A 15,238-nucleotide genomic window follows, 5' to 3' on the forward strand; every position below is an offset into this window, starting at 1 on the left:
CAATTATTTCAGAACAGTAGCTGAGTAAGTCGGAGGAACAAGCCAGCACTCCTATGGTCTCTGCTCCAGCTCCTGCCTTGGCTTCCCTTGATAATGGACTAAACTGTAACCCAAATAAGCTGAATCCTAGTCCAGACTGGTTCTAGTCATGGGGTTTACCACAGCAACAGAAAAGTAACTAGGCAATATGTGTGACCCCGAGAACATGGTAAGTACTCCACAGCTTGTAGTGGTTTGGATGACCTACATAAGGGTGCCAGCAGGGACAAACATCTGTAGGAAAGAAATCTGAAGAATAGCTACTTTTTGTTTATTTTGTTTTGAGACAGGGTCTCTCTATTATATAGCTCTGGCTATCCTAGAACTCACTGTATAGACCAGGTTGGCCGTGGCTCACAGAGATCCACTGAGCTCTACCTCCCAAGTGCTAGGATTAAAGGTGTGTGCTACCATGCCTGGTTTGGACATCTGCTTCTTAACTAAACCCTCAACCAATCCTTTTTTATTCAGCTGCACACCACACCCTGACCTTTGAAAATAACCCGTGCTTCTAATTACTAGAATTTATAGGTTCTTGGGAGCAAATTAGTTTGCTTCATATAGGCTTTGCTTTTGTAGCCACTTAACTTTTTGTGCTGTACACCTTTACTATCCAATTGGTAGGTGGCTAGTGGATTCCTAAAATGTGACTTGCTAGTGCTACTCAATTTGAAATAATATTTTGGGTATATTCATTTAAATAAGACTTACTTTAAATTAATTTCACATATTTATTTTAAGTCATTTAATATGGCTAATAGGAATTCTTAATTGTGTTTCAACTGGATGGTGTTGTTGTGTCCTTACACAGTTTGACCCTTCTCATCTTGTTTTCTAGCATTCTCTTTAGTCTTGAAGGCTTATACCCTTTTTCATTTTGGGACATATCTAGGGAAAAACAAAGATAAATGCATGTGTTACACCCTTCATGTTTAACTGGAAGTTCCCCCTGTACTTTCCAGGGCGTATTTCTGAGATCTACAGTCTCACCACTTTATGACTGGTCACCAACCGCACATCCAGCTAAAATAAGCTACTGGTAGTTCTCTGAACACGGCCGGAAGCTTGAGGCAGGCGCTTCCTGCCTAAATTTTCTTTGCTTGCTTTTCATGGAATGCACCCCTAATCCCTCTCAACTGTCTGCCTATTAAATAAAGAGTTCAAATTTGACCCCAGCAGAGCCTTTCCTGGCTCCTCTTTGCAGCTGAGCGGAGTATGGAGTTCATAATTTTGCTTAGATGCCTACCTGTTTCTCAGTGGAACCCATTTGATTGATTACGCCCTGTGATGCTAACTTCAGAGTTTAATATGTACTTTAAAACTAAAAGAACATTTGCTAAAGGAATAGAGAGAGACAAGTGACATAAAGCCAAGGTTTGTGACATGAAGAGGCTGGCTAAGTTTCATAAGGACAGTTGTTCTAAGCTGTTTTTTCTGATGAGTTTTTGACAGGTGAGGATGACATCAGGTATCTTCCAGGAATAGGAAACAGGATGAACAAAAGTCCCCTCGAAACAAGAAAATTGGTAGCAAATGTGTCATCTAATTTCCAAAGAGTGTTGGTAAGACTAGATCGTGCAGGCCCATACAGTCAGATAAAGAAGTATGACGTCGTTCTGAAGATCATAGTAGGTTCTGTAAGGTTTTGAGGTATGGTGAGAGCTCAATAGTCCGTTTTTGTTTTATCGTCTTTGGTTGTAGATGAGCTGTGGAAGCGATGTGCATGAATGGAAGCTGGGAAAGAGAGTTCCTCCTGCAAATGAGGCAAGGGTTTAGAGGTGAACAGGGATAGAAAGGAACGCAAAATCGTTAGAGGTCTAGACTCTAGGATGGCCGTGCCTGGGTGACAGGTGGATGCGGAGCGAACTGAAGGACGTTAGGGTAGCTTACGGTTGCCACACACCACACCGCCCTAGGGTACACGGCGTAGCGGAGGGTCTTGTCCCTCGCGCGCCGCCGTCTGCGCAGTCTGCGGGTCGATCGTGAACCGGCTTGCGCGCCGCGGTTCCGGTTCCGGTTTTAACTCCTGGGCTCCGCGATACACAGCCATGGCGTATTCCACGGTGCAGAGAGTGGCGCTGGCCTCGGGTCTCGTCCTAGCCGTTTCGCTGCTGCTGCCCAAGGCCTTCTTGTCCCGCGGGAAGCGCCCGGAGCCGCCGGCGGACCCCGAAGGTGAGCGCCGGGGATGCTCGCGGGCGGTCTCGGCAGCCCAGGCCCAAACCAGTCTCCTCACTGGCTGGCAGTCATCTCGTCACCCGTGCCTGAACAGAGTCAGTAGGAATCTTAGTCGGTAGTGGAGTTTCACCTTTGTTTTGGGTGCTCACTGGTTCAGCCGTTTGTTGCCTCTCATAGTACGACCTGATCTGGTGTTGGGGGTCCGCACCTGTGATACTGCCAATCCAGAGTCAGGAAAGTAAGTTCAAGGCCAGCCTGGCCTGCTTAATGAATTTCAGGCCAGCAGGGCTACATAGTAAGACCCCGTCTCAAAATAACAAAGACATCAAAAATTTTGTTCAATAATTTAAACCATGCTTTGTTCCTGAGGTAGAGATAAGCAAGTTACTGTACTCCTTATGTCTGTTAGTTCTTGTTTTTTGGGCATGAGTGTGACGCTTCAAAATCAGCCCCCTTGACTACTACATTCTGGAAGTTTTACAGACTCTGTAAATGCATGACCCTGAATGCTGGGAGAAGAGACTGGAGCAATTCGCTATTGTTGGCCAAGTTCTGCTGGTAACTTTGTCTTGTGAATAATCCTGTACCGCCATCCTTGAACCATGTGAACTGTCTGAACAGTCCCTCTGATTTCAGCTCGTTGAATGCTGGACAGCTCCCTTTGAACTGTAATCCTCTTTGACTTTGTGCATATTAGCTGTCCTTCCATCCTCGGAGCATTAGAGATTAAAAATACTATAAATGCAAAGCGCCATGCTCCAGGGGCTGAAGGCAGGTTGAGCACGTTATTCTGCCTGCAGAATGTGTTTGATGAGCTGTGCTTGTAAAGCTGCCGTTGCCCCTCCTTTTCTGTCATTACAAAATTCAAAACGTTTTTTTCCCTTATCAGTGTTTTTTGTCTTGAAGAGTGACAATCTTCAAGACCATCTTCAAACTCTGTGATAATCCTGAACCGTGGAGAGTTGTAAAACCCCCTTTCCCTGGCTGAACTAGCTTAAAGAAGTACTATGGAATGTGAGTGGAAGACACTTCTGCTTCTCAGTGTTGCTGGGTATAGAGTTTATTGTAGTTGTGACTGCCTTCCCTTAAAAACCCAGGTACTGAGATCAGTGTTCCCATCTTGACATTTTTGCCCTTTCTATTTTCTTCATTCCTGAAATGCTCTTCTCTTGCTTTCTTCTCATCATTTAAGTGTCTGCTGAGATGTATCCTCTGTAGACTTTGCCTGATGACCCCAGTTAAAGTAAAGCTTCCCTGAGGACCGCTTTAAAGGCAGTCTTGACTGACAGTTTTGATACATCCTATCATATGTCATACACACAATGTGCGGATGCTCACTGCATTCCAAGGAACACGAGTTAAGTCCCTGCTCAGGGTTTTATAGAGGTTTTCCTTTCTCCCCACCTCAAGATCTAATACATGTACCATGCAATTTGTCTTTTCAAGTGCATGAGTCAATTTTTTTGCATATTTACGGTTGTGTAGCCATCACCCCAATGAGTTTTAGAACATTTCATTGCCCCCACCAAGGCAATCTGTTTTAGCTGTCATTCTCTCCTCATTTTCTCATCTGTAGTCAAGTGCAGCAGTCATCTCTTTCTGCCTCTCTAGAATTACCTGTGCTCTTCCTAAATGTCTTTTCTGGTTTGGTTTTTTGGGACAGAGTTTCGCTGTGTAGCCTTGGCTGTCCTGGAACATGCTCTGTAGACCAGGCTGGCCTCACTCACAGAGATCCGCCTGCCTCTGCCTCTGAGTGCTGGAATTAAAGGTGTGCACCACCATCATTTGGCCTGACTGGCTTTTTAAAACTAGCATAATGTTTCAAGGTTCATTTATCTTCTAGTATGTGCTTCGTTTCTTTTAAAGGCTGAATGCTAGTCTATTGTGTTGATAGGTCACATTTTACTGATCTCTTTGTTAGTTAAGGGCATTTAAGGTTTTTGGCTTTTTGTTTGTTGCCTTTCAGCTCTTAGGAATAATGCTACCGTTTGTTTAAAGATTTCTGTGTGGATTGATGGTGATTGGAATTAAGAGTGTGACTTCCTAGTCTTACAGTTATATTTTACTTTTCGAGATTCTGCCACTTTACAGGCCTACTAGCAGCATACGATGGTTCTGATCCCACTGCATCTTGCAAACCATAGGGACAAGTTGAAATGACTGTAGCCATCTTGGGTTGTGACTACCATGGTTGCCCTTGAGGAATCCCAGTGAACTTCCTTTAGAGTGGCGTGTCGGACTGTATGAGCAGAGCCTAGTGCTGTGATGTGCCTGCCATCTTTGGCATTAGCTTAAGACAAACATGGAGTGTTCTTAGGTTTGGAGAAACCATTATATCCTGCTGGTGACAAAAGCATCCTTCTTCTGATCCAGACAATGGAAAATCACCGGTCTTTTTTGGGGATGTACTTTTGGGGTCATAGTTCTGTCAGTAAGTCCCAGATAAATGACACTGCAGTACTGGGTCTGTCTACCTTTTTTGGTCTCATGGCACCTTGCAGCTGGTGTCACATTGATTGCATGCCCTTCTGATTACAGCTGCCCTAGTGAGTCGGAAGTAGCATCTCCTTGTGGTTGTATTTGTATCTCTCTGTCTGTCTGGTGGTTGATGGCACTGAGGAACTTTGTGTGTGTGTTTGCTTTTTGCATATCTTCTGTAAAGAAATAGCTACCCAAGTCTTTTATCTTTTAAGAGCCAGGGAGCCTGTCATTCTGTTGTTGAGTTGTATGTATTTCTCTATACTCCATTTACTAGTCCATTATCTTCTCCTATCCAGTGTGTTGTGCTCACTTTATTCAAAAAAGGAAAGTTTTAAATTTTGATGAATCTCATGGTTGGTTTTTTTTTTTGGTTGCTTTTAGTGTCAGATATGTTTAAGACAAATAAATAATTTTCTTATCTGACAATTTATTCCTATGTTTGCAAGTTCTATTATTTATGCCCCTGCATTTACATCTTTGTGCCTTTGATTTTTTTTTTTTTTTTTTTGGTGTATGATAGGAGGCAAGAATTCAACTCCATATAGGGTGTATAGTTGTTCCAGCACTGTTTATTGAAAAGACTGTTCTTTCTCGTTGAATTGTTTTTGGCACCTGTAAAACTCAGTCAGCTATAAACACAAGTTCATACCTACATTTTAATTTGATAGGCTATACATTGCCCTTTTGAAACTATGAAGTTACAGTCCCCTAGGCTTTTCTTTTGCAAGATTAAAGTATAAGATTTTCTGGGTCCTGTGACCAGCATTTCAGTGTTAATTTTATGACCCTTTCATTAATTCCTGAAAGAAAACAACAACAAAGAGCCACAAAGTAGCTGGGACTGGAACTTGAGGGCCGGCTTGTCGGTGCTCCACAGCTGGCAAGACCCAAGGAAAATCACACAGAGGACTCCATAAGATTATAAACTGATTGGCCCATTAGCTCAGGCTACTTATTAGCTCTTATAACTTATGTTAGTCCATTATTTTTATCTATGTTAGCCACATGGCTCAGTACCTTTCTCAGCTGTGGCAGCTCACATGTTGCTTCTTCAGTCGTCTGGGCAGGACTAGGAGGAATCAGCTTCCTCCTTCCCAGAATTCTCCTGTTCTCATTGCATCACCCCTACTTCCTGTCTGGTTTTCCCACCTATACTTCCTGCCTGGCCAATCAGCATTTATTTAAAACATGATTGACAGAATACAGACAATTCTCCCGCGCCACGGGACTTTGCTAGATTGTATGGAATCAGTTTTCAGAATATTGCTATCTCCCCAATGCTAAACTTTACATCTGTGAACACAAGATTTCTATATATTTAAATCTTTTTCCTTCAAAGAACTTTTTTTTCAGTATTAAACCTTTATTTTGTTTAATGTACCCCTATTTTCTTTTAAGTGCTATATTGTGAATATTTTGAGATTGTTCCTTGTTAGATGATAGATACATGATGCTTATGTACCAAGCCTGCGTTTTGCCACTTGCTGAACTTGTTTCTTAACTTTTTGAACATAATCATGTTGCTTTCAAATGAAAGGGTTTTACTTTTTATTCCGATCTTATATCCCCTTTGTTTCCTTTTCTTGCTTAACTAGACTAGTTGGAGTCCCTAGTACTGTGTAGAATAGATGTGATAAAAGTCAATATTCTATCTTGTTTCTGGATCTCAAGAAGAAATTTCTTGTACCATTAAATATAGTGTGGGTAGGAGTGATATAGTTGTCCTTTATCAGACTGGGGAATTTCCTTCTGTTCATAGTTTGTTGAATGCTTTTGATCATGGGTTGGATATTAGATTTTACCAAGTGCTTTTTTTCTGTCAGGATGATTATGTGGTTTGCTTTTAATTTCATTAATATGGTATTTACATTAATTGGCTTTCAGATATTAAACCAGTCTGGCATTCTTTGCCTGAAATGAAGAGGCAACTCTAAAGTGTGTGTGTGTGTGTGTGTGTGTGTGTGTATGTGTGTGTGTGTGTGTGTGTGTGTGTGTGTGTTTCCTTTAAGAAAAACTGTTGTGGTCTAGGACCCAACTTGAGAGTCCCCTGAGGCCCTGATGTATAGAGAAAACTATAGCTCCTTTTCGAAACCAGGAATATGCTTGGTAGAACCAGTAAATACATGGGGCAGGGCCTTGGGTGAGCTGTGGTTTAGGATCCTGAGAACCCAACTTGTCTACCCTAAGGGGCTATGGTTATCTGTCCCAAGGCCCTTAGCTCCCTCACCCACTCTCCATATAATGTAGTTGGAAATGGCTGAACACAGGCTACATTAGAAGAGGCTTCTAGAATTGCAAATAGCAGCAGGTATAACGCAGTCTGCTCCTGAGACAATCATATGCTTTTATTCCTTTTTAAAAATTATGAACTGAGTTTGCTGTGAGTTTTTGGCAGTCTCTCTGCTGACCTTGCTGCAGTGTATGAAGCTCCAGGCTGTTTTACTTCCTTTAACAGTTATCTTGATTTGTCCATTTTGTACTGTTCACATGGCATTTTGGAACCAAATATGGGACTTTGTAGTTTTCTCTGTTGCATTTTTCCGGTCTGAATTTGTCCTGGCACTTCAGCTTCTTGGAATTCTTTTTTTTTAAAAAAATATTTTTATTTATTTATTATGTATACAATATTCTGTCTGTGTATATGTCTGTAGGCCAGAAGAGGGCACCAGACCTCATTACAGATGGTTGTGAGCCACCATGTGGTTGCTGGGAATTGAACTCAGGACCTTTGGAAGAGCAGGCAGTGCTCTTAACCACTGAGCCATCTCTCCAGCCCCTGGAATTCTTTACAGGGAATTAATTGTGGAATTCTTGTCTTTATCATTAATCTCATTATATTGATTTAAAAAAAAACTTTGTTAAAAGTGTTTAAAGCACAACAAGGGAAAGTAGAGTATGCAGTGTCTATTCCCTCCCACCACCACCCCTGCTTCAGTCCTGACTCTGGTCAGTGTGCCTTGTGCTGGAGCCTTTAGATTATTTTAAAAATGTATCACTTTTTAGCAATTACTTTTAAGATCAAGAAACATTTTTGTATAAAGGATTTCATGTATTTGTTAGTCTTTGGATTGCTTTGGTTCATCCTCCTCTGCCTGCTTGCTCCCTCTCCCTTCAGTCTGTTCTCTATGCAGAAACTATAATGATCTTGTTCAAGCCAGTCTTAGTGTTTCTAATGCTGAGAAGAGATACCATGACCACGGCAATTCTTATAAAGGAAAATATTTAATTGGGGTGGTTCACTTACAGTTTCAGAAGTTCAGTCTATTATCATGGCAGGGAGCATGTCCTTAACTCCAAAGCCTGAACCACATGGCTGAAGCTGCCAAGTTTTGCTGCTTGCTGGAGCATGGCTCCCTCATTCAGTTTCATCTCCAGCAGCTCTCTGTCTCTCACTGCTTAAGCTCGTCTGTCCTTGAACTTGCTCTATACACCAGGTTGCCCTCAAACTCCAAGATCCATCAGCTGCTGCCTTCTGAGTGCTTGGATTAAAGGTATGCCTGCCCCACCATTTCCGGCTCTAAGGTTTTTTTAGTTACTTTTCCCTGAGTTGGAAATTTAGCTGCGTCAAATCTTGCCCTGAGGTCACCACTCCTTTTATTTCATTTCTTAATCTGTTTATCTTCTTTAACGTATGACTTAGCTCCATTCCACTTAACTCTATTCCTTTTCTCCTTTTCATTATAAATCTTCATTAAGAGTTATCACTAATAACCACTAATACTACATGACAGAGTCTATACTAGGTTGTTTTGTGATTTCCTTTGCCAATAAAATTAATCTAAAACTTTTCACTTTAGCCTCAGGCAGACTTTTTGGACAAGAGCATCCACTTTCTGCAACAAAATATAACAAGAATGATCTCTAGCCAACATACTAAAATTCTCCTCTGAAACCTCTTGAGCAAGCCCCCACAGTTCATCAAATCAGACCCAGCACCACTGTCTTCCATTCTCCTACTAGTGTGGCCCATTAAGCAGCACTTAGCCTAAGTTGACACACAGCTCTCTTTTCCTCAGAACCCTCCAATAGCTTCCACACTCACTGGGATAAAGGGGCAACATCTTCTTATGGCCCAAAGCCCTTTATAAGTCTTGTCCCTAGTCCCCTCTGCTTCTCCTCTCCCGTATTGTTTTGGTCACATTGGCCATCTCCGGGCTGTTTCTTGAACATTCAGGACATGGTTTCACTCAAGGTTCTTTTATGTGTTTCCCTCTGCCTGAAGGGCTCTTCTTTGGTCCACCCATATTTTTTCCCCTCCTCTTCATGACTTCACTGAAATGACATCTGATATCTTCTCTGAAGGTATTCTGAGTAAAGTGTGGCTGTAGACCTCTGGCTATTTCAGTTCAAGTCTCGGCTTCCCAAATCACTATTTATATTCTTCCTGCTTTATTTTTCCTCTTAGTATTTACTATTATCTTTATTGTCTCTCTTCCCACTTAGAAAGGAAGCCCCATCAGGGCAGTGGCTTAACGTTTGTCTCCTCATGGCTGTATGTCCAGCTGTAGATCAAGGGTACATAATATAGATAGTATTTACTGTACACATGGAAGAATGAGTGAATTAGTACATGCTGCTTCCTAGGTATAAAGATTTTCCACAGTTAAAGTTTGTGAGCTATAATCATTGCCATTAATTCTGTCATTTTTTATGGTTACATAACTGGTCTTGCCTCCATGTGTTAAACTACTATGGATTTTGTAAATTATATTCTCAAAGAGCTTTAAGTGAAATGAGAATGTTGTATGATTCTCATTTGTACATGTAATGTTGTACAAACAATAAAAATATGTGTTCATTAGAGATATATCCACATTTTAACAGTTATGATCTCTGGACTGTAGGATTATGGGTGACTTTTATTCTTTACATGTTTCTGTGCTTTTCTTATATGGGTGTACAGTTCTTTTATGAATAGAAAAGAATATATAATGGCTCTTTCCTCCCATATCCCTAGCCCCCCAATTGGAAGAATTCTTTTCGGAACCTATTGGAGAACTACAGCATGCCTGCTTCTCTATAGTGGTAGAGTTCACCAGCTACTCTATGTTCTGCAAAATGGAGCACTAATTATCTTGACTTTTATCAGACTTTATCTTTACTTGTATGTTGTCTGAGGTTTCTGTCCTGCCCGGTTCCTGCAGTCGTTAAGTCCCAAAAAAAATCACACAGAGGTCTACATTAATCATAAACTGATTGGCCCATTATCTCAGGCTTCTTATTAACTCTTATAACTTACATTAGCCCATTATTCTTATCTGTGTTAGCCACATGGCTCAGTACCCTTTTCAGCAGCATAGTCACATCTTGCTTCTTTTGTGTCTGGACAGGACTGCAGAGGGAGCTTCCCTCTTCCCAGAATTCTCCTGTTCTCATTGACCTGCTTCTACTTCCTGTCTGGTTGTCCCGCCTATACTTCCTGCCTGGCTACTGGCCAATCAGCATTTATTTAAAACATAATTAACAGAATATAGACAATTGCCCTGCACTACTTGTATAATTCATAAAATTTTCTTTAATTCAATGACTTTATTTCTCAGTTCTATTGGTAGAAATTATTTGATGAATAGACTTGATCATACCTTTCTCGAAGCTTTTCCCCCTTAGTATTGTTAATTATCCATTTAATCTGAAGGTTGCCTCTGTTGATAGAATGCATAGAAACTAAAAGCCAAGAGGTTCTGCTTTCTCTGCATCACTCTTATCACCAGGCACGTTCCCTTTTTGCTCTAACCTCACTAAGAGCACCATTTATTTTGCTGGCATTTTTATAGATCTTAACTTGTTTTGGACCATAGCCTCCTTGCCTAGCTTTGGAAGTCTGAGTCATTCATGCTGATTGCTTCTGTGTTTGTTCATCTTCCTGACCTTTTACAAGGACTTATCTCTTGATTTCGTTTTATATTTGTATTTACTTTTCCATTTTTTCCCCTACTTGTTGAGATTTTTTGAAATGCCCAGCCACAAATGTACATAAAGAGCTTTCCTCTTAAGATCTCATGCCATGGAATTGAGTCTCTCTGTTTTAAAAACTTCTTAACCCTGTCATCCCAAGCTTGAACCGTATAGCTGCTGCTTCTGTTGCTGTAGCCACTTAGAGGGCATTCATTCTTCTTAGTGATGGTAGTGATCCCTCTGCTTACTGTACATACCTTTTGTGGAATATAAACATCAGCACAATGGGCCAAGCTAATACTCTGTCCAGAGTTAGCTGAATCAGACTTTGAATGACTTCAGGATAGTTGAGTGCTCCAAGATGCTAGAACTGGCATCAGCAGAGTTTTGTCCACTACCTGCACTGGCCAGGAGCCTTTGCTGCTCCTCCCAGTCACATATCTGAACATGCCTGCCATACTATCCTATAAGATCTTCACTTTCATACTTAAAAAGGGTGGTTCCTTACTAGCCACTTCCCAGGAAACTTATTCCCTAGAATAGTAGTTCAGTCTCTTTTGCCACTGTGTACTTCAGTGGTGTAGGGCTCATTGAATCTTGGTTTCTCTGAGCTATAGAAATGCATATATATGCATATATTCCACATATATCTGATTACTTTGTTACTTTAATCAGTAACTTTGTATGTACGTAAGTAACCAAGGACAGATGTCTTATCATGTCTGTTACCATTATGAAACATCAGACACATGCTCTGAAGGAGTATTCAAAGAATATGAGATGGGAGCCTTGCAGGAGACAGGTGAGGAAGAAGCCAGAGCTGTTCCAGCTCTGATGTTAAGGCATGTTGTGTTAAGTATTGCCGCTACAACGTCAATGTTCAGGGAGAAGCTTCTGCATCTTAAAGACCTGGCCATTAAGACTGTTCTTGAATTGTGGTTAGCAGAGATACAAACACATCCAGTTCTTTATTGATTTATTTGCCCCATTAAGACCTTTCATGAACTGCTCTAATGAGAAATATAAACACATCCAGTTCTTTATTGATTTATTCGCTCAGGAATGAAATGCTACAGATGGTTAATGCTACTTTCAGAAAGCTCTTTTGTTAATCGTGTGAGAGTGTTGGTGTTTGTCTCATGAGCAATAGGGTGTTTTTAACAAGCAACAGTAAACTCAGCTCTGGAATGCCATTAAGCTTTTAGCCAAATCTAAATGATATACTAAAGAAAAACTTAATGATCAAATAAACCTAAAAACGAGAAAGCTTTCAATATACTGTTTGGATTGAGTCAAGTTACATTTTATTGAATATTTAAGTACTTTTAGAGGTTGTTACACAGCTACTTTCAATGTTAGAAAAACTGTAAATTTTAACAGCTTTAGTATTTGTATTTTGATTTTTCCATCTGCTTCTTTAAAATGTTTTATGGCATCTATTTATTTATTTATGTATTTAGTGGGGTGGGTAAGAAGGAGCCACAAGACAGGAGTCAGTACTCTCCTTTCATTATGTAGATCTTGAGGATCAAACTCAAGTCATCAGGCCTGGCAGCAAGTCCCTTTGCCCACTGAGCCACTGCTGGCCGTCATCCATTTCTTTATTTGTGTATGATGCGTGTGTGTAGCATATGTGTATGCAAACACACAGACACACATATACACACTCATGCATGTGTGCCACGTGTGGAGGTCAGAGGACCTCAGATGTCAGTCCTTTTTTTCTACCTTGCTTGAGACATGGGCTCTTCGTTTGCAGCTGGGTACACCAGGCTAGCTGGTCTGCCAGCTTCTGAAGAGTTTTTGTCTCCACTTCCCATCTCATCAAGGGAGTGTTGGTATTATAATCTCAGGCTATTCGGTGTAGGTGGGTTCTAGGGATCCAAGCTTAGGTCCTCACTCTTTTATGGTAAGTGGTTTTACTGCTGAGCCATCCCCAAGCTCCATTAAAACAAATTTTTAAAACTTTTACAAATCCTATTCATGACATAAAACTTTTTAATACTAAAAGATTGGAAATAATCTAGATGTTCTTTATGTGGGAAATGGGTAAATAAACTGGAGGTTTATTTAAAATGCTGGTCAGTAATACTGGCGAACTGAGCTATACATAGCATGGCTACATTTCTGGGCCAAAATATTGTATTAATCATTCCCAAATAAAAAGGCAAAAAAAAAGGAGTTGGGGAGTTGGGTAGTATGAATATCATATATCATGATGTCAGGGTTTTTTTTTTTTTTTTTTAAAATTGTGATACAAAATGTCTGAGACAGTCAACTTATAAAGAGAAAGATTTATTTTTAGCTCTTGGTTTTGGAGATTCTGTATGGGTTTGGTCTGCTATTTGGGGCTATGGTGAGGCAGTGCATCATGGCACAAACATATAAAGGGCAAAACCTCTTACATAAGGATCAGTAAAGCCAAAGAATAAGGAGGGTTTCTGGATTCCCACAATCACCCGTAAGGGCACACCTCCAGTGACCTAAAGACCTGCTACCAGGCCCCCACCTCTTAAAGGTCCCATAATTTCCCAATAGCACAATCATGGACACCAAAGTTTTAACATACTGGCCTTTGGGAGACATTTAGGACCCAGAATACAGTAGTGATCTTCAGTGACCAAGCCTCCGAGCTTTGATCTCTAGCCCTCAGTAAGTGTACCAACTCTGTTGCTTTCCAAAAGCCTTGGTAGCTTAATACAGGGAAAGGCCAGAGGTCTCAATGCCAGACAATTTCCTCTCCAGCAGCAAGCACTTGATCAAGTACCAAATGTTAAAATATTTCAGGCAAGATGAAGACTGAAACCAAAGCAAGAACTGAGAAGAGAGGAAGAAGCCGTCTCAGAAACAGCCAGTTAGTGCCAGACTGAACCAGAGCATTTGCTGCTCTAGTCTGACAGTAATGTTTGTACTGTGAAACATGTAAGGTATTTAAGGCAAGAAGACATAAAATTTATGGCAACCAGTTAAGGTTATACATATATTTAGGGCAAAATAATAAAATATTAAAATGAAAGACATAAATCTTTCGGTTGAAAAATAATGTGATAGACTATATGTGTTCAACAAAACTTAAAATTTAAATTTAGGTAGCAGTTCAGTGTCCTTAAGTACATGTTGTACAACTCTCGCCTCCATTCATAATATAAAGTTTCAAAACATCCCAGTCATATTATGTATATATTATGACTTATTTTGTGTATATGAGTGTAGGCAGTGCTTGTGGAAACCAGAAGAGGGTGCTGGGTCCCCTAGAATTGGAGTTATAGATTTGTAAGCTGCCATGTGAGTGCTGGGAACCAATCTCGAGTCCTCTGCAAGAACAGCCAAGGCTTTTAACTGCTGAGCCATCTCTCTAGTCCCCGTATTACATGTTTTATGATTACTTAATCATTACAAGTCACTATTACTTCAGTGAAATGTAAAAGCCCACACTCTAATGCAGTTCTGTACGTTGGTATTGTACACTGAGTATATGAGACAGGCTCTGTGCTAAGCAACTTGGACACATAATAATTTGTTAGGTGAATTACTTATGCAGATGTTAATAAAAGATGGGGGGAAAGACATGGCTGAATAGCAGAAAACATTAAAATAATGGACAGCAAATGAGTTAGATGGAAGGAAACGTGAGAAATTGGGCCACTGGGCAATACATAAAGCCCATATAGACAGTATGTTTCCAGTATGTCAAATATGTAAGTGGCTCTCACCCTTCCTAATGCTGTGACTCGTTAATAATACTGTTTCTCATGTGCTGACCCCAACCATAGAATTATTGTCGTTGCTACTTCATAACTGTAATTTTCTACTGTTATGAATCATAATATAAATATTTATCCTTTCTGATGGTTGTTTGGGGGTCGTGGTCTGCAGTTTGAGAACCACTGCCTAATGAAGGCGTTGTCATCTTAGTTTTTGTGAGTATACGTTGGTGTGCACTCTGCAGAGCTGCTGACACTGCAGTGTCAGAGTGTGTTCCCATCGTTGAGTGAAATGATTGTAATGCATGCCTAACTTGGAGAGTGAGGGCAGGAGCCCTGGGAGCTAGGTGTGAAAGTGTGCGATGTGGTTTCCACATGCCTTATTGTCGACTTTGAAAACATTTGAGATTACTCTGTTGTAAGAAACTTGGCTCACCAAGCTCTGAGAGGCGAGGCTTCCCTATGGAGGCTGTTTTTCTGTATAAAGAGAAGAATCCCTTCATCTTTGATGTTCTGACTACAGCCTACTGGTTCAGGTATATCCTTGGTTATAGAGATTTTTAAGTCAAAGTCAAAGTTTGAGAGAATGAATCTGTAAAAGCAGAGTTTAGAGGTGAAAATGAGTTTCATTTTCAGGTTTGAGGTGATAAACATACAAAAAAAAGACGTAAGCTAACTGGTGTTGGAGATACAGGAACTTAGGGGGAAAGTCAGAATTATGGCTATACATTTTGGAAATTATAATGAATTCCTTAAGAATGAACATATTTGCCGAAGGGAAGGAGAGAGTCAGAATCTTGGAGGAATTAAAGAACCGCTCAAGAGACTGAGAAGGGCTAAGTTGAATAACTAGGCCGCTTGAGAGAGTGGTATCCCATACAGATCAAGGCAGGAAAGTCTGACAGCTGTTTCTTCAGGTTACTCTTTACTGTGACTAATGTGTC

At 40.6% G+C, this 15,238-nt stretch overlaps 1 protein-coding gene across 2 annotated transcripts in view; it reads left to right on the forward strand.

The window, feature by feature from the left end:
- Positions 1-2,043: 2,043 nt before the first annotated feature.
- Positions 2,044-15,238, forward strand: part of Ric3 (RIC3 acetylcholine receptor chaperone) — a 49,769-nt gene continuing 36,574 nt past the window's right edge. For both annotated transcript variants that reach the window (XM_048460308.3, XM_048460309.3), the window contains exon 1: positions 2,044-2,211. In XM_048460308.3, the coding sequence (XP_048316265.1) occupies positions 2,088-2,211 (124 nt within the window). In that variant the 5' untranslated portion in view covers positions 2,044-2,087. The remainder of the gene's footprint in view (positions 2,212-15,238) is intronic.

This window comes from Myodes glareolus, chromosome 7 (assembly GCF_982192425.1).
Source record: "Myodes glareolus chromosome 7, mMyoGla1.1, whole genome shotgun sequence".
Lineage (NCBI taxonomy): Eukaryota > Metazoa > Chordata > Mammalia > Rodentia > Cricetidae > Myodes > Myodes glareolus.